Raw genomic sequence first — 21,565 nt, forward strand, 5'->3', positions numbered from 1 at the left:
AGAAAGAAGGGTACGCGTCGACCAATCGCTCGGAGGGAGGGCGTGGCCAAGAACGGAGCATGTCGTGACAGGATCCTTGTCATAAGTGGGCGGAGTTTGGAAAAGCGGGACGAGAAATTTGAAAATGGAGCGGAGAAGTGATTTAACTATCGCGAACTATGTCACTTCCATGCCACGGACGACGGCGAAGGCGGACTTTGTGGACCATGGCACCCCAGAGGGCAGTTCTTCGGCATTCTTCGCTGAGGTGGAGTCGATAGCCGCTGGATGGATGCTGGATTTTGCCTGCCGCTGCCTGTGCCGCCATTTTTGCGAGGGCAACCAAATAGACTTCGAGAGGAGCAGAGACCTGGCGCTGAGTAATTGCCTGTTTGACGGGATGTGGGAGGCTGGAGTTGTGGCCCCTTTGCTGGTGCTGGTGCCAGCAGACTATTAGAAGCTGCTTGTTTCCTCCCTCTTCGGCTTTCTCGATTTTTACACTTCTTTGCTTTATTTAGTTATAAATGTGCTGCTTTTTAAAAAGAAACGTTTCTCGGAGCAAGTTTGCATATGTGGCTGCCTCTGTCTTACAAGGTGTCAACAATCCACAAACCTTTTCCCCAGGCACCTTTCAATTGCAAAGAGGAAATCCATTTTTTGTCACAATTTCAGTCATTTCTGTTGAATACTTGTAATTTTTGAGGTGTTTGTTAACAGAACGTTACACAATGACAAATATTTGAAGAGTTCTATTTTCTCTCTTCATTGATGTTCATTAGTGATTTATAGTATAAAGTAGTAGTGTCTAGGGTACCAAAATAACTATTTCAAATTGTCACATTGGGGAGGACAGACGAGTTAATTGTTTACTAACTAGCATGTATAAAGTATTCAGTATAAACTGCTCTGAAATGTTCCAATCATAAATACAATTATTTGGGAGTAAATTCTATTTAGTATTATAGACAAGGTCACTGATAACCACACAGTGGCACTGTAGGAACAAAATCATAACTGATATGTCTGCTTTCTTTTTTCAGCTGTTATTAAAGGGTTGGACAAAATAGAAACTCATCAAAGGGAAACAGTGTGCCTCTGTCAGCTGCTGACATGTATTGCCGAAGGTTGCATATTTGGTAAAATATTTTAAGCTTTGGCTTTGGCGAGAATTCTTAGTTAGATACTGGCAATCTAATGCTAACTTTGCTTATTTATAGAAAAGTATGTTCTTTTAACCAAAAATACCTCTTGCAAAAATATATACAGTCTACACATTTGTATATGTCATTTATCTTTAATTATTAAAATATAAACTAAAATTATTAGAAATAACCACTGTTAATAAAAGCAAAAGAGACCCAAAAATTTGGTAAGTTGATAGCAACAAACCACATGCTTTCTGAAATATAGCCTTGTGTTTCTTATCTGGCTCCATACTAGTGGCAGCTTCAAGTCAGCAGCATATTTTAGTATTTATAAACAAGTTATCCTTAACCTTGATAGGCTAATACTGAGGATATCTTGCCAACTTACTACTTAACCAGTAACTTTATATAAACTCCACAAATACTGTACACTCATAAACCTAGTCCAAGAAGTGTGCATTTGATGTCAGAATGGAACATATAGAGGCAAAAGATGAAGAAGCTAGGCTACATAAGTTTTTGGCTAGAGACTAGGCATTAATTCTTGATGTGATTGATTGTATATCACAGTTTTTGTAATGTCTTAAGGAATTACAGTCTGTGAGCACAATTTTGATATAGTGATTACTGTTGCTAATTCTTCCATTTTAAATAAAGTCCATTTTAAAGTTACAAAAAATATATTATCCTGATTGCTTGAATAGACTGCTATGGTTCTTGAATTCCTAGCTCAAAGAAAAATAATAGAGAGTTGTAGGGCTAATCTTGTAAAATAATGCATTTAATATAAGTTCATGTTGTCTTTAATCAGGTATAAACACTTACCTTGTTTAGCACTATTGCTCTGAGCTGAGGACACTAGATAGTTTATTGTAGTTTTTAAAATACTGTTAACAATGAGTAGCAAAATAAAATTTAAAGGATCTTTATTCTCTGCTATTTGATTTGTAAGTTATATCCACAGTTTGGCTTGGTGTTTGACCAGGCTCTGTGTAACATGATATTAAAAAGCACCTGAGGGGTACCCTTTCAAACCAGAGATTTTCTAAGGTTATTCAATCATCTTCCTAACCACCTCGGTTGAATAGTTGATTATCTCTATTAAGCAAGTTTTCTTCTGTGAACCAAAAATCAAAAGAAGAAATTGACTTCTAGTATAATGACTGATATATTTTCTATATGGAAGTTTTAATTTTTTTATCTTTAAAATAATTCGCTGCTATTTTTACTTCTTTTCATTTCTCTTAAGATTCTGATTTTGGAGATGACCAAACACTTTCACCACTCGAAAATGCTTTGTCGGTTTGGATTTCATTCCTAAAAACACAAAGCGAACAAGATAAATTGCATAAAGAAATCAAGAACTTAATTCAGATTCAGGTTTGTTTGTAGATCAATATATTTAGTTTGATTTGGAATGTCATGCAAGAAAATCTAGAAATTTGTGGCTTCTCATGGATCAGATCAAAATGTTCATGCTATAAATTGAAATAGGGCAGACAATGTTTAATAGTTTAAGGATTTTATTCCTATGTTAGAAACTACTTCAAAACAATCATGTATAGGCTATCCCCACAATAATTTCCATGGAAACTGTACCATTCACAAAATACAAAAGATGATTCTTTGTTTTCATCAAATCCATCCTTGCATCTTTAAAATTCACTTGGGAATTTACACATTTACATGAGTTTACAGTTAATTGGCAGCAGCATGAAATCTCATGACCATTTATAGCCTGTGGCAGTAAAAAGGAATGAAAAGCTTACTGCAGAAACTCTAGCCAGTTGTGGAAAATAAGAGCAGAGTTGTGTACTTGGATTAGTCGTGTTGGATAGCCAAAAAGCATAGGAGAGACTAGCACAAGGGAAATATGGGAAATGAAAGTGTTGAATAAGATACTTCTAGGATCAGTTCCAGTTATTACACTAAGGCAGCTGGAGATACAGGAGTAGCAATCATCATCATCTGCTCCATTCCATAGGCAAAACATGTTTTTTTTACCATTATCAATATTGCTTGATTCACTTTACATGCGGAAACTCCTGTAGTCACACTGAAAATCAAGCAGGGAAGGGATGAAGCTGTCCCCAACAAATGACCCTGTCTGTAAGAGTTCTTAGTAATAGCAGTGGAGGAGGATTTTCCTGTCCTCCGTACCAGTTAATGGAATTAGTGAAACATTTATTTGGATGGTGGATGTCTCCATTTGTGCTGAAGGAGAAGAACAAAGTAAATGCTTTATGGCACCATACATCAAGATGAGTTGCTAGAGGGAATAGTAGAGTTGATCATAACATTAAATTTCATAAGTTTTTTTGTTCCCAGATTTGTTATAAAGAATGGAAGTCATTACTTAAAAGTTGTCTCTTTGTAGGCAGTCGCTATATATATGGAAAAAGGATATTTTCAGGAGGCTGCAGAAGTGATAGAAAGACTTTTTCCAGAATCTTCCTCCAATGAGGTAGTATGTTCAATATTGAATTAAATTAGACAGTTGTTCTGAAGCCTTATGAAATAAAAATGCATGTGATATTCTTAAATGATCAATGTGCAGATTTAGTAAGCTGATAAAACAGGATCTACTCTCTTCTAGTCATTAATTTACAATCTATGAAGGCATTAAAACTGGGCAAGCATCCTGTGCCCCCAACCTGGTTTTGTGACTTTCAGGATGCATTACTGAAATCAGTGATTAAAAGCATTTAAATTCTGCAATATTTTTGTTGTTTTATCTTTGACATTTTGGACAGTAAAATAGATGCATTACATTTCTGGCACACTGAATTTTCAGTAAACTTATCAAAATGTCTAATAGTAAAAAAACTAAAATGTTCGCTTTACTGACTGTAGTTAAAGTACACCAGGCAGCCTTTTGAAATCCAACTATGAAAAGTGTCAAAAATAAAGTTGTCCTCCATCTAAATTTCACCCAATTCTATCAAAGTTTATGGAATTTAGATTGTGGATTTTTAATCTTGTAAACACCTGGAGTCACTGTGTGTGAGTTGGGAAGCCATGTAAATATGTTTAATAAAATAAAGAAAATTCATACTGGTGACATTGGCATAAGATTCTTTTCAGATCATATTTAACTACTATATGTTGTATAATTTACTGCAACTAAGATTCCTTCGCTGCTATAAAATCTTGGAAAGTGACACCATATATTTATTGCTGGGTGGGAAATCTAGTTGGAGGAAATAAACTTAGAGGCATAAAGAAAAACAAAAATGAACACAAATCATGATATATGTAGGAAAAGATGTTTAACTGAGATGTGGCTATTTTAAAAAGAATACTATGGAATAGAGGAATGTAAAGGAAGATTAGAGGAGAGTGTTTGGCATGAGATGCATTGCTTTGGTTGCCCAGGAGTTTGACTAAAGAGAATTGAGAATCCTGAACTAAAGAAGCTATTATTGTTGTATCATCTTATCTGTGCACAGTTGTGTGAAAATTATAAGGAAATATTGAAAGCTTCTATAATATCTAACAAAAGTGAATTTGTTAGTATTAGGAAAGATAATTTGCATGTACTTATCACTTGTATTGTATTATATTATTTAGAATGGAATAATATAGATTTAAATTCCTACATTTTGGTTTCTGGAGGCAAAACTAATGTTCTACTTCTTTTAAAATATATACCATTGGCAGGATTAGAAGCACAATATGTAGTATTTATTGTATTCTGATTTTCTTTCTTGTAGCCTTTAAGAATGAAGCTTTCTGCAATATCAAAACAAAAAGATCCATATCATCCATTTCTTCGATTTTTCAGTTTTAATCTTTTGATTGAGAAAATTAAAACTTATATCAATATTTTCTTGAAAAAAGAAACCAACAATTTTTTACTGAAGGTATGTTGAAAACCATAGTAAACTAGAATAAAAGTAATGCATACAAATTCAATTATATAAATGTTAATTATACAATTAATTATATATTTATAAGTGACTGAATGTCTTACTCGTTAAAATATTGGAAAGTTTTGGAAACATTCTAATTGTTAAAACTGTAATACTATACAAACTACCGAATTTTAAATAACATCAGAATAATAGACCAACTGCATAACATTGCAACAATTCGTAACTAGGATGGAATTATTTAAAGGAGTACTTGTGTCTCTGGACTTTAAAGAAGCCTGCAGGACAGAATTAGTTTCATGACAACTCTACAATTCTAGCGATTCAATCAATAGATACATCCAGATTTTTATACTCTGAGGCTTTCTTTGTGCTACTTTCAGTACCCACCTGACGTGTTGACTGAATGTAGCCAACCATTTTTGCTTGCCCCTTGTTCTTCATATCTGGTAAGCAGTTGTAGCTAGATCCAGGAAGTTATAAATTCCTCCTTACATAAGAAACCTAATTAAAGTGATTATTATTTTTGGAAGGGGGAATAATGGAATGATCAAATCTAATTATTTCCTACTTGAATGAATACCATGCTGCTGAAATATGTGATGCCTGATTCATCTTGACTATTGGTCTGAATCTACAGGCTTTGCCTTGCTCTGGATATGATTTACAAGGGCTTATTGAGGTAGTAGCAGGAACACAGGACTTGTCTCTGATTCATTACATCATCCTGGGGTGAAAACACCTCTTCTGAACTGAAGCATTACACAACTTTAGCTGTTAAGTCTATTGCTGTCTTCATTTTACATTTTTATTAATCTTGTGTTTTAAATCCTTTCTAACAGTATACGGTAAAAAGTGTTTTAGGACAACTGGAGAAGATATGAAAAGTAATATTCCTTAAGTAAATGTTGCTGTTTTACAGGAAGCTACAAAAGAGGTGAAAACAAACAGTTCGGAAAACATAATGGTACCGATACAATGCAACAGTACAATTGAAACAGACAATAAAAATCATTTGAAAAACACACCAAACACCCTGCTAAAGTATGACTTTTCCTGAAATTTGCTAGTTTTATATCAATATGAGTACTTATCTTGGGGGGGTTGCAGTTTTTTCTTTTCTTCTTTAACATATTCTGATAAATAAATGACTCTCTTCCTAGTTAATTTTTTTATGTATTGTATGTTAGAAAAGTAGGTGGATAGTGGAATTTAACAAAGAATGGTATTGTGTAAGGGGAGAAAAGTTTCACCAGCCATATAGATGTTCTCTATCATATCTCCTTTCTTTCATTCTCTTATAGATTACATAAACATTCCTGTTCCTTACCTGGTCGGACATTTTGGAAACCAAGGCAGATACAGATTTCCTCCATGCTCCAAAATATAAAACAAAAACCTCTTAAATGTAAGTTCTACGTAATTTCAGTATATCTGAACAGAATGGATATATTGGAAATATGCGGGGAATCAGATTTCCTTCCCCATAATTTATGCTTCAGAGTCCTGCCTTTCACTTAAAAAATAGTTTCTCACTGAAAGCAAAATATAGACCAAGGTATCAATGATCATTCTGTAGCCTGTCACCTCTGCCCATTGCCGCCTATCCCTGCCACCTGGAACAGGCCAAAAAAGGGGCACGCTGAGGCAGCAGTAGACGGCAATGGACAGTGGTGATCTCCGCAGCCTGGAACAGCTGATAGGTGGGAGGCAGATCCAAAGGCCAATCAGCTGCTCATGCTAAATCAGACTGCTGAAGCTGACCAAGCTGTTTGCTTTTTTGCTGCAAGGAGGCAAATTGCTGGGAGGCAGAGGCCGAAGGATGGGGGGCGGTGGGTGGGTATGGTTTCGGCAATATTCGCTCTATAAGATGCACAGACATTTCCACCCACTTTGGGGGGGAGGGGAGTGTGTCTTATACACCGAAAAATATAACAGCATTTAGCCATTAAAAAGGATTCAAAAAAGGTTTGTGTTTTTTTCTGAACCAGGTGAAAAAAATTCGCAAAATACTACAAACGCTCTACAAGATGAGTCTCTGCTACCTTGTCGGAAGAAAAAGGTATAAACAAGAAAGGTTTTAAATGTATTAATATAAAATAATATTGGTGAGATTAACCAAAGAAACATTTTTCTAAAATATTTACCTACTTGCCCAAGAAGACTGCATATCTGTAAGTATGGTTTGATAGAAGATACTACAAGATAAAAGTCCCTTGTCATTTCCAATCCAGCATGACCATGGAAAATGGTTAAACCTAATGTAATAGGAAGAAGTGCAGTGGTGTTCATGTATACATATTTATTTACTTCTTTACATGCAAGTATTTCTTGATAATACAAATTTTGGGGGAGGTTCACAGTAAAAAAAATTAGACTCCTATACAAGTAGAACATAAAAATAAAACCTAAAATAGTGAAATTTAATAAAGGACAGAAATTACAGTGGTGGAAAGCAACCTTTCCCAATTGTTCCAAATGTCTGGAAATCCAATTTGTATAATACGCAGCTAATATGTATGAAGACTGCTGGCTTGGTTTATTGGAATTAAAATCCAACATATCTAAAGTCACCCCACAAATTATCTACAATATGTTATTGAAACTGTGATCTTTGCATGTTGCCCAAAAGTTGCGTCTACTATATCATAATAGTGTATATCTAGCCAATTATCAGTGAAGAAGCCAAGGTGCCTTTTCTCATTTGGCACTTCTATTACAGCTGGTTAGCAAAAGGAAACGCAAAGAATTTATTCTGTTACATAATTCCCATACATTCAGACCCACAAGATACAAACATTTGTCGGTAGTTTTGGCCCCTCAGATTTTGGAAACTGGTTGTTTCTGGCTTTTATTGGCTTTATATTTCAAATGTCCCAAGTTCTTTGGCATTAATGATATGATATTCCAAGGAAATTGAATTTCCTAATACATATGCAAGAAAACTCTGTTCAGAAAAGTGGTAATGTTTCAATTTTATAATGCAAATCTAAATGTATATAAGCAGTGTAGACTTCTGCTTTTTATTGTCCTGCTCCTTTCAAATAATCTCTATGGAGTGTATTTTGATAGAGTGTAACGGGTTTGCAATTCAAATTGTAATTTTAAAAAATCATGAAAATAACTAAATTGATATTGGAAGTAAGACTTATGATAAATACAGAAATCAAGAAATTGCTGTAGCTTAAGAAAATAATATTGCTATAATATTCAAGTGGCTGTTTTATGAATATGAACAGATGTGTTTGTGTTTAGAAGTAATAAAAGTAATTTCTATTATTCCCCTGTAATTCTCACATCTGAAATAATCATTTGCTTTTCATAAAGCTTTTTATTCTTTATAATGGAAATAAAAGAAAGTTCTTAAAATGCTGATTTCTTGTAAAATGCAAATGCTATAGGCTTTAACTGTGCTTTCAAGAATGAGTGTTAATAGAAATAGAATGTTCTTTCAGCAATTGCTAATTAGGGTAATGATTAAAGTGCTTGAAAAGATACATGTTGTAATATTTTATTTTAATTTTCTATAGCCATGGAAGTGGGAAGATGACCATAAATTAAAAAGTGGTGTACGGAAGTTTGGAGTTGGAAACTGGATGAAAATTCTTCAGAATTATGACTTTGGTAATAAAACCAATGTTATGTTAAAAGACAGATGGAGAACTTTAGTTAAATTAGGCTTGGTCTAAGTTATTTTTTCATCAGATTCTCACCTTATTTCTTACCTATTTATATTTTGATGATGATGTGATGACCTTATCAGGTGGTGTCAAGAACCAATTTATGCAATTATAGTTCCTAAAATAGTTGGTTCTTGAAAATCTAGAGGTGATAAGATGTTAAATTGCAGGTCTATTATCTAGTTATCTGAATAAAGCTGCTTAAGACAAGCAAATTAATTTAACCTTTCATTCTGGAGAGCTTGTAAGATATTCAGGTTATTACCTTGCAGGATCATACAAATACTGCAAAGAAGTAGAATCTTAAGCAGACAAGTTTAAGATTCATGTTGGATCTGTTTAATAAGGACATCTTCATTGTTTTGTGCAAAGGGGACGGAGTCTAAATTTTTCAGTGCAAGAAATGCTTTAACCAAGAAATCATGCTTTAGACATAGGAGTTTTTCTGCAACCCTTTCCATAATCTTTTTTATATGTCTCGGAGATGGATAATTTGGCTACCTGTAATGCTTTATTGAGTAAACTATTCAAATATGAACCCACTACGTTTATGAATCTTAAACTCTGGGCAACACGGAACTGAAATGTAGACTGTACTTATGGTAATTTTAAGAAATATATTGTTTTTAAGTTAAATTCAGAGTGCTGCATTTTTAATTTGTTAGCTATATTATAGTTTTTTGTGATCATTCGTATTAAGTAACTTCTCCATTCTTAATCAGCGACTTCTATTTTCAACAATGTCCAAAGAACTACATAGGAGCTGTATAGTATTTTGTGGGAGCAATATTTTGAAGAATCTCATGGATATAGGCATTTATTTCAATATCGGTCTTGTTTCAGAAAGTCAACTTTTTTTTACAGATTTGGTTGTCATTTGATGTGAGGCTTTGACTAGTAATAACATTAGTTTTTATAGCCTTGCAAGGGATTCATTCTCAAATAGCAAAGAGTAGCTAATCTATCCTTCAGATAAGATAAGATAGGATAACCTTTATTGTCATTTTTTTTACTGTGAGCACACTGGTCCACATTAAAAGTGAAAATCTGATGCCTGCTCTCAAAAAAAGTGTGTGTTTCTGTACATATACATACATATACATACTGTATATCTTAATCACTGTCCATTTTGAATACATAGCGGAACGAGGAAACTTGAGAGTTCACAAGGTTGATACTATATGGAACAAAGCTGAGACTGAATCTAGATGTTCTATTTCGAATAACACGAAGCCTCCTCCAAGAAGGTAACAGGGCAAACTGGTCAAGGGGAGGGTGTGTAATATCCTTGTTTCCTTCACAATCCTTTGTCAATGGCACTGATGCCAAAAATAACAACTGCACCAGATTGATCCTTGCAGTACTGAGAATGAAATTTTAAAGCTTATTTTTCTGAACAGTATTAAATATCTATACTTCAAAATTTTAAATGATTCCATAGATAGAAGTCCTTCACTATAGTCATCATGGTGACTTTTAGATGATAATGCTGAGTGTCAACTTTGGATACCAGTTACAGTATCCTATCCTGCAATCTTCTTCTATTTTTTCCCCCTACCATGTATGGAGCTTTGCTATCTTTTTAATTCACATGGAACAGACATTCCCCCATGGCTTAGTCCTAGATTTGCCTTCTAAGACACTGAGGGATTCTCTTTGATGCAATAATTAAGACACCAACCCCAAAACCAGAAGACCATGAGTTCTAGTCCTGCCTTAGGCACAAAGCCAGCTGGGTCACTCACTCGGCTCTAGGAAGAAGGCAATGGCAAATCACTTACCAAAAAAACCTTGCCAAGGCAACTGCAGAAACACTCTGGATAGTTGTCAAGAGTCAAAAACTGATTTACATTTATTCTTCCCTCCCCCCCCCCCCAAAAAAAGAGAAAGAAATGGAACTGTGATGTTACTAAACATACTTTTGGTTTAATCTCAATAACTTTCACTTCATATATTTATTTTAAATTATAAATAAAGCAGATGCTTTTCAAAAGAATGAATGCCATATTACAGTTGATTTATGTAAATGATTATCCAGCTTATTTGTTTTAATGGCTTTTCACAATAATTATTAGTACTGAATTCAGGGAACACCAATATAACTTTATATAGTTCATTTAACTTTATCCATTCATACAAAAGACTGGATGTAATGTCAAAAATTGATTCCTCGTTTATTTAATGCTTAAAAGCTTTACATAGGTCCAGTGCTAGATTTTATACTTTAGGTAAATACATTCACTCTGCTATGTAAAAATAAAACTATGTACAAGAGGGCATGAACATTCTTCCACTTGCTGAATTTTCTTCCAAGTTCCATAGCAGGATGGGTTTCCAACTGCTTGCCAGTGGAGAATTGCATTCCTAAAATGGAATGGAAATATATTGGCTTAATGGTATAGATATTCCTTCATAAAATGTTAATATCCTATTAAGGCTGGGAATGGTGTAAATAACTTTCCTATTTGAATATTCTCATAGGTAGCACACAATTACAAGAACACTGCAGTAATTTTCACTATCCCCATAAGAGCAAATAGCATTTTCTTGACTAAAAGAGTTGCAAACAAGTAGCAAATACGATGGAATGCAAACAGTGACATTTCTGGAACATAAAGATTCTTTCTCACTCAAGATTCTGGTATTTAGATGGTCTTGGAAAGAGGATCATAGTATACCTATGTGTCATTTTGAAATGGTTCTGAAGAGATACTTTGAAAGGCAAGGGAATGGCGACCCTTTAAAACAGATCTCCATGTGATCATGATAAAAGATGATGCTTTAACAAAATGACTCATTAAGACAATGTCATCTTCATGTGACTCATTTAAGTCATGTCTCCTTTCCAACTTCCTTAGAAGCATTAAAATAAATGTGGCTGCTTTACAGAGGTGTTTGATTTTCCCACATATTTCTAAATATCTCTGCTGAATTTTGTGCAAAACATTCACAGCAAGTATTGATATTTCTCTTGCTTCTCTGGATCGTTTTCCAGTTTTTGAAGAAATGCAGGTGGAAGGAGGAATGGTCTCTGCCCATTCCAATATTAGCAGAACTCTTCTAATGGATATGTTTAATCTAACTATATTTGTGATGGTATGTGGGAACGACTTTGGGAGAAAGGTGGAAAAGTGCTGCCTAAGGTAAGAATGGGGAAGGAGCCCCTAGCCGCATAGAGAAAGAGAGAAAAGAAATTCAGAAAGGATCCTCCCTTAAGTTATCAGCCTGTAAAACAGACAAATCGGTGATTTGTACTTTCAGACTTGCAAAATGCCATTTATGTAATATTACAATAAAGTACAATAAACTCTGGTTATGTTTTTTATCTAATCTACCTGGGAAGGCAGACTTCTAGAGTTTTACTGAATCAGAGTACATCCTGAATTTCCTGCTGGCTGCCTGCAATTTGGCAATTCAAATCCCATCAGGCTCAAGGTTGACTCAGTCTTCCAAGGTCAGTAAAATCAGGACCCAGATTGTTGGAGGCAATATGATGATGCTGTAAAGCACTTGGAAGGCTGTAAAGCACTGATGCAGTGCATAAATCTAAGTGCTGTTGCTATTGTTCTCTAACAATGAAAATACAGAAACTATTCACCCGGAATTCATTCCAAACTATATTTTGTATGACTTAAGATGTCCTATAGTAATTAAAATGTGGCTACTAAATTGTCTTAATAGAATTATGAAGATAAAAGTAAAATGAAGTGATAGAACAGTAAGGCCAGGAAAATAAAGACTGAGATATTGGAAGCTGCAAAGTCTCGATGTAGCCAAGTTATGGAAAATAGATAATTTCCAACTGTAATTTGGTGGAATACAATTCTTGGATTTTCATGAAAAAAACAGCCATTATTTTCTATACTTCTGTTTTAAAAATAACATGTGCAGGAAGTTCTCAACTTATGACCAGAACCAAACCCCATATTTTTGTTGCTAAGCAAGGCAGCCTGTTAAGTGAGTTTTGCCCCATTTTATGAACATTTTTGCCACTGTTGTTAAGCAAATCACTGCAGTTTAGTGAGTCATGCAATTATTAAGTGAAACTAGCTTCCCCCATTGACTTTCTTGGAAGCTGGCTGGTAAGGTTACAAATGATGATAACATGGTACTGGGACACTGCAACTGTCATAGATACATTGCCAGTTGCCAAGAGCTTGAATTTTGATCAGATGACCATGGGGATGCTGCAGTGGGCATAAGCATGAAAACCAGCCCTAAGTCACTTTTCAGTGCTGTTGTAACTTTGAATGGTCACTAAACAAATAGTTGCAAGTTGAGGGCTACCTGTGTAATATGCAAGACCATATTCTTATATTTTTCCCTGTATACTATAGCAAAACCATATCCATACATCCAGATCCTCGTAATGCTTGCTTTATCTCTAGTTAGAACTGAGATGATTTACTAATGCAACTCTGTCAACTGGGTACGGTTATAGCAACCTTACTACCATAAGAAAATAGATTCAAAGAGATATTTTGGCCTCAATATCTTGTCTAAATTGGGGAAATAGGCTACATGAAGTCTGAGTGTATCTACTCACTGCTTATTCTGGTTGAGAAATACAAACAAAGACAAAAAGGCTTCAAAGCAATATTTGAACAAAGTACTAACTAACCATTGAAATGCACAGGCTTGGGGTGTGGAAGTGAGAAGATAAAGCTATACACACAAAACTGATTTTTTGAAGGAAAAATGTATATAAACCATGTGTTTGAGAATTTTTGGTACAAATTCATAAATGAAACAATATATAGATGCTAAGGACTTTGTATTATTAATAGAGATTCAGATAAGAAATTTAGTTACCTATCAGTATCCGTGCCATCTCCAGGACAGCGATAGTTATCTCTGTGCATTGCTGGCTCCTGGCAGATTACACATACTGTATAGCCTGCTCGAAGGTACTGCATCCATCGAGCATATGGGCGAGTTTCCATAGAGCAATAAGGAGACAATGATTCTGTTTTAAATTCCACACAGTAACTCCTTTGGGGAAGAAGAATTTGTTACTAATGCAAGAATAAATCTGAAAGTTAATTATAGCATATATAATCTATGAAGTTGTTAGCCAGACAAAGTACCATAGTTTACCTAAAGTTAAAAGTAATCATTAGCTGCTATGGCTCAAACTCTGATGTGAAATTAAGACTACTAAAAAAAATTGGGAGAGACTAAACTCCTTATGCCACAATCCTGCGAATATCAGTGAGCAACTTTCCGCTTGTTGAATAATATCTGCCAACCATTTTCTTAATAAAATACATTTGTCTTTCTATACCTCTTTTGTTTTCTTTTTGCCTTTTCCTATTCAGCAGCAGATTGCCTTTATTAATAGTAAGATATTGTCTAATTTCAAAAACCACTTGCAAATAATAAAGACCATACTTAGCTAGACACCCACAGTTTGCCCATCTCTATACTACATGAAAGATAGTGAAGAAGCCAATGACTACTAGGGATAAGCTCATTGGGCTTTTGTTACTAGCATTGGGAACTGCAATTCCCACACGTGTTTTTTTAAAAAGATAGATAGATAGATAGATAGATAGATAGATAGATAGATAGATAGATAGATAGATAGATAGATAGATGATAGATAGATAGATGATAGATAGATAGATGATAGATAGATAAATTGCTCATGCTTTGTAAAAAATTCACTTTATTATAGGCAGTGCTATTTTTCTACAAATAATGCAGTTAAGACCAAACTAACTGAAGAAAAGTATGTGTGAAGAAGAAAAGCAATGGCAACGTAGGACTTTTCAGAATTATAGTATTAGTACAGAAACTGTTTTAATCCATCTAGTATGGATAGTTATACAAAATTACCTTCTACCAATTTGAAATAACTATATGTATATTAAACGTCAAGATTGTATGTATGTATGTTTTGACTGAGACAAATTCAACAATTCAAAGAAATTGATCTCCAGAGAAGCTGGTAAAAGTTTTACATTTTAGCCGTAATTACCTAGAATCTTCTCTTTCTAAAGACCACCTTGGATGTACAGCTGTCTTTTTTCTCTCTTTACTATATTCAGAAGTAGTAATGAATGCAGGAACTAGGAAGAACACAATTATTATGAAAATAAAATTTGTAAAGCTGGTGTTGCTATTTAACTAATAGAGTAGAAGATATATAAAGTAATATAAAACGACAGTTAAAACTGCCTGCTCTATCCTTTGGTACAGAGTGATACTTAAAACTTTGTTAATCCATTTGAGTTTTCAATATTTCTGCATAAACATGATCTAAAATATGAATTGTTCTCTACACGTCCTAAAACTAGATAATCCTAGTTTAGAGAACCTAATTAAGGAAATAAACATATTGCTCATTTATTCATTAACAAAAACTATCCAAATCAACATTTTTGTGTGGCAAAAATATATGAATTTCTAGGCTTATCAATTCATTTGAAGGAGAAATGAAGGTGTTTCAATCAATGGGATAAGTGTGAGGGTAGGAGATCCTGCCTTTTTTAAAGAACAGAATTCAGCATATTCAATATCAAAGTCTTATCTTCTCAATACAGGGATGTAGAAGTTGCAAAACAAAAAACTACAAATTAAATATAAGCTCCTACAGGATGCTAAAGAAAGAGTTCTGGGTTTACTAGACCACAGATTATATTATGATGTCTGTTGTTTGGTATGGTTAAAAGATTGGGTACTTTTAAAAACTCAAGTTTATTAGACCTTGAAGGTTCTGATTTAGGATTTGGGTGACATGCTTATTTTGATACAATAAGGTAAAAGTTAAACCTGGTTTTCAGACTCATGTTATTAAGCAATTAATTGGGCATATCTGGTAGAAATATAAAAGAAGATTGACTGACTTTTGCTATCACCCATGAAGCATTACACCAAAAAGAGATTCTATTAGATTCCAAATGGATGACATATCGAGGCTTACTAATATTTGAAAAAGATAGAAACGAGAACAATTGGTAAATAAAGGATTTGTTTGTGATTGGTTTAATTATTATAGAGCAGGGGTGTCAAACTCAATTTCATTGAAGGCCGTATCAGCGTTGTGCTTGACCTCAGGAGGCAGGGTGAGGGTAACCAGCTATATGTCACTCATGTCAGGGGTGCCTGGTAGCCCGAGAGCTCTGCCAGCAAAAATGGGCTGTTTCCAGGGTGGCCCTGCGGGTCAGATCTAAGCACCCCTTTGGCCGGATCCAGCCCCCAGACCTTTAGCTTGATACCCCTGTTACAGAGTTTTTGAAAGATTTAAACTTGATTTAAAAAAAAGTTTTGTGTCTGCAGGAGTTAAATCTGAATTTGACATGAATGTATGTTCTGGAGATGACCATCTGATTGCTAAAGTTTAAAAAATGTTACTTATGATAAATCTGGAAGATGACTTTGTTAAATATGGTAAAATGGGTGAAAATTGTTGGTTACAATATAATTCTAGACCAATGGGAGAATGTATGCGCCAATGGTTTAAAATTCACTGTGAATTACAGCTTGAAAGAAAGCTCTTATATGATGATGAACTGTTGGTATTTGGCTCTAGAGAGGCTGCACAAATGTATTAAGGAATTTCCAACAACAGGGATTTTCTTCTAGGTATTGTGGACAAACCAACCAGGGGTGAGTTTCTGCTGGCATTACTGCCGGTTCGGTGGGCATGCGATTTGTGCACATGCCTGACATGTGCTCTGCGCGCATGCGCAGTTGCTTTAAATAGGTCTGTGTATGCGCAGAACATTAAAAATGTCAAAAAACCATGCTGCGGCAACTGGGGAACCAATTCTGGGGCATAGTGAGCCTGCCATCCCTACCAGTTCTGTGACCAGTCACCATTTCCACTACCGGTTCGCCTGAACTGGTGCAAACCGGTAGCAACCCACCTCTGAAACAAACTGAAAAACATTTTGGGGCCTCAATTCTTTACATGGTGACTGCTGCAAGGATTGACTATGCTAAGTATTGGAAGGAAACAGGGATACTCACTGTCTAAGAGTGGATTTTAAAACTGAATTAGCAAAGATGGCAAAATTAACCACTCTGATTAAAGACAATGGATTAATCAAGTTTATAAGACACTAGAAACCATTCAATAAGAATGCAAATTGTAAGAGAGAGAAATAGGAAGCATGTGTACCGTCTCCACAATCTTTCCCTTCATGAGTTGCATATTCCAGGCAGCCAGCTTTTTCTTCCAATGGAGGACAAGGCTCCCCACCATTTTTTGGCTCTTGTTGTACAATACGCGTACGCATCCGGAAGGTGGGTTTACATTGCTCTGCACAGCCACTCCAGTGATTCCATTCTCCAACAACACATGAAACAGCTGCAAAAGAATTATAAAAATACTGTCCCAATGAAACTCATGAAGTCATTTGTTACTGTCAAAGATTTATCTTTTCTCTATAAACATTTAGCGAAACTTAATTTAGTAGGTCACAGCCTGCTTTTCCTGAAGAAATAGATTAAGATGATCAGAAGTTAATAACACTGATCTGCCATTTTTAAAACCTGTGGAAATAAAGTTGTTTTACAAAGCAATTTTCCACCTGCCTATCCATCTGGGCCCCTACTTCAATAGCTTTCCTCCTTTACTGTCTTCCAGAATAATACCCAAACTATAACTTAAAATATTCTTGCCCATAAAATAATTTTATGGTTTCATATTCATATGTTCTAATCCCATTTTTTTCAGCCTATCGCCTATAATATATAAGCATTCTCTAAAAAGCAGTAGCTATATCAAAACATAATTTTTCAAATCATCTTAAAAGTCCACTTTTTGAATCACAGAATAGGAACCACAACACCAAGCAATAAAATATTGGCATGGTTGATGGGCCTGTAATGATTTCCTTTACCTTCCATTTATATGGCCACCCATCTCATTTTTATATAGTATGATACTAAAATGGAAGAAGGCAAGTTATATTGAAGTACTTGTTTTTTCTCTTGTTTCAAAGCAAATAAAGGTGCTATCAAATTTAGAGTGAGGGCTAGCACGTGTTGTTACTTGTGCTGTTATTGGGTTCTCAAAAGCCTACATGGCAAGAAACTCTTGGACTTTTTGCAATTTATAGAAAATTTAGAAGAAAGCAGATGCCAGAAAGGAGATCCTTTCTGCATATTGAATAGTGCATGGCCATGTATCACGGATGACTAGGATTCAAGTGGTCATGTGTGCATGCATGGGGGTGGGGCTCATGCAGGGGGCATGCGTGCATTGCCTTATGGATGTGTGCCTGCTTTCAGCACGCAGCAACAAAAAGATTAGCCATCACAGGCTTAAAACTCATTTTTAAACCTAAGATGACACTCAGATTTAAGCATAGTTTATATACATCACCTTATAGTCAAGTTCCTGTATGTATATTTTCATATGTTAATATAGGTATCTACATATTTGTACTCTAATCCTAAATCTGCTATTTCCCAAACATATGCGTCCTTAAGTGCCATTTTTCGGTTCTGATATCACACATTCATCAGCTGCTTGAAATGCCTCCTGAAAAATCCAACCTCAGCTAAAACAAGACAGTTTTCATTCAGTTAAGTCAATAGCCCATGGAAGAAAGAGAAAAACAATTTGAGGATTTGTTTGGCAAACAGGCATAAAGCCAGGTTATTGTTTACTGACATTTACAAATGCAGAGCATGGCTAAAATACATTGAATAAAAAATTTAAATTGGAATAAAAGTGAAAAGTTGAAACTTTGTCTTTTAACACACACACACAAAGTGACAATCTTATCCCCATGTCGCCAAACCAATGATAGTTGGCTACCAATAATCTGCTCCATACTCCCCTCTGTTGTTTATTCTCAGACATATGTAGTTGGACAGCACAAAAAATAATTTTGGGTAGAGAAGAACAGATAAAAAGGAGGCTTAAGTTCCTTGCGCAAGCAACTGTAACATACAAATGTGCCCATAGTACCATTAAGAAGAAAATCCGTTGCCCCAAATGCTACCTTTGCTTTCTGTTTATCTCCAGCTAAGATCCAGTCCTGATTAAACACATCCTGTCTAAATAATTTCATGACCATGCATGAATGAATTCAGAGAAGCCACTTGCCAATCAGATTCTGCTCTTCTCTGACGTGGAATCCTTCCTCTGTGCTCCACAGATTAATCCATATAATCTATTTCACAATGCACCAATTAGAGCAGAAAGAAAGCTAGCACACGAGTCCAAGATCTGGTAAAGCAGACAGCCCCTAAATATCTGTGCCAACAGTGTAAGCGGAACTCATGATTAAGAAATATTTTACAAAATGAAAAGTGTTCCTTCAATTTGCCTTTTGAGCTGCAAAAATTGCCTACGATTCTCATTTGACAGGCATATTCTTATATCAGTTCCTGGTTCTCCAGCCATGCAAAAAGAATTAATTCATGCTTTATGTTCTTTTTTAAAAAAAAAAAAACCTGTTCCAATGAGAGGGCAAGGATTTTTTGTTTCTGTAGCTTGGATCTGGCTTTTAAAATGTACTTTTAAAAATGCAGACACCAATACTTCTCATATACATTGACCATTCAATACTACATTATCAATGACTGAATTCTACAGCTAAGGCTGCAATCCTTACTATGTTTAGATCTTCCCTATTTTTATTTTAAAATGACTATAAGGTTGACTATCATGAAATACAGAGAGGGCCAGAGGTAAAAAGACAGGTGGGTCTTTTGAACTCTGTTATAGGCCCTATCATCGTGGAACTCACAAATCAAGTAATTGTACTGAGAGTAAGAAAATCACAGAAGGGAAGAACAAAAAAAAAGGATTTTATTGGATTATTAATATGTATGATGTCTATAAAAATCTTGTGAAGTTTAGAAATAGAATAAGAGTTGGAAGGGACCTTGGAGGTCTTCTAGTCCAAGCCCCTGCTTAGGCAGGAGATCCTACACCACTTCAGACAAATGGTTATCTAACATCATCTTAAAAACTTCCAGTGTTGGAGCATTCACAACTTCTGGAGGCAAATGGTTCTAATTAATTGTTCTGACTGTCAAGAGATTTCTCTTTAGTTCTAAGTTGCTTCTCTCCTTGATTTTAGAGCCGAGGTGGCGCAATGGTTAGGGTGCAGTACTGCAGGCCATTTCAGCTGACTGTTATCTGCAGTTCTAATCTCACCGGCTCAAGGTTGACTCAGCCTTCCATCCTTCCGAGGTGGGTGAAATGACCCAGACTGTGGGGGTGATATGCTGACTCTGTAAACCGCTTAGAGAGGGCTGAAAGCCCTATGAAGCAGTATATAAGTCTAACTGCTATTGCTATTGCTATTTAATTGTTTAATTGTTTATATCATATACATGTGGAATCACAAATCCAACAAAGTTATTGCATTCATACATAGTTACACACTTTAATAACTGATTCAATTTGCAAAGGAATCCATTGCCTTCATTTTTAAAGTTTAAACCTGCCCTCCAGATACTCATTGAATTTTGCTTTTGTCTGTTTCCTTCCATTTTTTCCTTCATTTGGATTTCCATATTCATGAAAAGTCAGGAAAAGTGGGTGGGATTTAGGTTTTGCATCAAGTTTTCTTTACAAAACTTTCCTTCCTTTGGGGAGCAGGAATAAGTGGGGAGGAAAAGGAAATAGCAGGGAAATCTGACTTCCCATGACAGACTAGAGCACAACAACACACAATTTATGATTCAAGCTATTGGGGAATAACGGCTTGGCATTATATTTTGTGAAGATAATGGTTCTGTTGTCGAGATTCCAAAGTTGTGCAAACCCGCCCTGCACTTGCCAAGAAGTAGCCACCTATTTGGAGTATAAGAGATGCGTTTTATTCTTTATTCCCCAATTCCAAAAGCAAAGGTTAGTTCTCCTCGAAGACATTGGGGGACTGGAGAACCCCATACTTTCCTCTACTTCTAGGACCACTGAAACCCGCCCCCCACTACCACCAGGAGTGTTTTGGAGGCAAAGCACCCCAGCGTGGAACTTCCCTAGGCGGCAGGTGCTTCCAGGCGCTCGTTGAGCGCCGTCCCTTCCCAGCCTACCTGGGCACCCCTGGGCGTAGTCGTGGCAACAGTCGCCGGTCTTCTCGCAAGCCTCGTCGCAGAAGCAGGTCCCATAAGTTCTGTCCAGGCGCCAGCCGGTGGCGGTGCACGTCGGATCCCGGCCGGGACAGCAGCGCCTTTCCTCGACGCAACCCGCTCCGGCGAGGCGCCCGAGCGTCGAAAGCGCCACCAGAGCCAGGACGCCCGGGGCAGCTCCGAGGCCCATCTCCCTGCCTCAAGGGCACGGAATTCGCCAGTCCGGGGTGGGGGCGCCCTCGCGTCGGTCTCTCGGCGCTGCAGGGCGAGCCGCGAGTGCGGAGAAGAAAGTCGGACCGCGAAAGTCCGTGCAAAGTGGCCGCTGCTCTTTCCAGGAGGGGCGGAATTCTGCGGGGCCGCGCTTGTCTCCCTCCCTCGGGAGAAGGCGAGGGATGCTCTGAGTCGCCGCCGCCCGTCCTTTCACAGCAGGGTCGGGGACGGGCGCGGCTGGCAGAGAAGCGCGCCAAAAGCCAGGGGCAGCATCGCCCCGCCTCTCTCTGGCAGCCGCGCCTGACCTCGTTCTCCGGGTCCTCAGACTTTTCTTCTCGGACCGTTCATTCCTAACCGAGAGGAAAGCCTCCGCTCTGCGTTTATCTGGAAGGCACGTCATTTCATTTGCCCTTAATTAATTACAGAGTTTTATTGTTGCTCATATTTTATGCCACCAGACTTGAAATTTTGGGCCTGGACAACCTAGAACTACACCGACTAAGGTCTGACCTAAGCATAGTATACAAAATTGTCTGTTACAGCGTCCTATCTGTCAATGACTACTTCAGCTTCAACCACAATAATACATGGGCAAACAATAGATACCAACTCAAGGTAAATCGCTCCAAACTCCATT

The 21,565-nt window shown here is 36.4% G+C and overlaps 2 protein-coding genes across 3 annotated transcripts; one reads left to right on the top strand and one right to left on the bottom strand.

Annotated features, from left to right (window-relative positions):
• Positions 1-96: 96 nt before the first annotated feature.
• TERF1 (telomeric repeat binding factor 1) lies at positions 97-10,494 on the top strand. Of its 2 annotated transcripts, XM_032222370.1 has the most exons (10): positions 97-359; positions 1,020-1,115; positions 2,374-2,504; positions 3,502-3,588; positions 4,838-4,987; positions 5,919-6,040; positions 6,301-6,404; positions 6,988-7,058; positions 8,527-8,620; positions 9,818-10,494. In XM_032222370.1, the coding sequence occupies exons 1-10, from the start codon at positions 125-127 to the stop codon at positions 9,925-9,927; spliced, it is 1,200 nt and encodes a 399-aa protein (XP_032078261.1). In that variant the 5' UTR covers positions 97-124; the 3' UTR covers positions 9,928-10,494. The 2 variants fall into 2 exon arrangements, with proteins under 2 accessions (XP_032078261.1, XP_032078263.1); XM_032222372.1 differs by lacking the exon at positions 9,818-10,494 and having other exon boundaries at positions 8,527-9,713.
• Positions 10,495-10,576: 82 nt separating this feature from the next.
• SBSPON (somatomedin B and thrombospondin type 1 domain containing) lies at positions 10,577-21,146 on the bottom strand. Its single transcript, XM_032223123.1, has 5 exons — positions 20,683-21,146; positions 16,802-16,990; positions 14,657-14,747; positions 13,489-13,668; positions 10,577-11,040 (listed from the first exon to the last, which is right to left on the bottom strand). The coding sequence occupies exons 1-5, from the start codon at positions 20,906-20,908 to the stop codon at positions 10,923-10,925; spliced, it is 804 nt and encodes a 267-aa protein (XP_032079014.1). The 5' UTR covers positions 20,909-21,146; the 3' UTR covers positions 10,577-10,922.
• Positions 21,147-21,565: the final 419 nt, after the last annotated feature.

Source organism: Thamnophis elegans, chromosome 8, assembly GCF_009769535.1.
Source record: "Thamnophis elegans isolate rThaEle1 chromosome 8, rThaEle1.pri, whole genome shotgun sequence".
Taxonomy (NCBI): domain Eukaryota; kingdom Metazoa; phylum Chordata; class Lepidosauria; order Squamata; family Colubridae; genus Thamnophis; species Thamnophis elegans.

Bases quoted from the DNA above. Each gene is read 5' to 3' on its own strand.
- TERF1 (XM_032222370.1), top strand. From the start codon at position 125: ATGGAGCGGAGAAGTGATTTAACTATCGCGAACTATGTCACTTCCATG. The intron at 360-1,019 runs GTAATTGCCTGT...TTCTTTTTTCAG, and splicing joins GAGCAGAGACCTGGCGCTGA to CTGTTATTAAAGGGTTGGAC. The intron at 3,589-4,837 runs GTAGTATGTTCA...TCTTTCTTGTAG, and splicing joins CAGAATCTTCCTCCAATGAG to CCTTTAAGAATGAAGCTTTC.
- SBSPON (XM_032223123.1), bottom strand. From the start codon at position 20,908: ATGGGCCTCGGAGCTGCCCCGGGCGTCCTGGCTCTGGTGGCGCTTTCG. The intron at 16,991-20,682 runs GTAGGCTGGGAA...ATTCTTTTGCAG, and splicing joins CTACGCCCAGGGGTGCCCAG to CTGTTTCATGTGTTGTTGGA. The intron at 14,748-16,801 runs GTACACATGCTT...TGTTCTTCCTAG, and splicing joins AGGGAAAGATTGTGGAGACG to TTCCTGCATTCATTACTACT.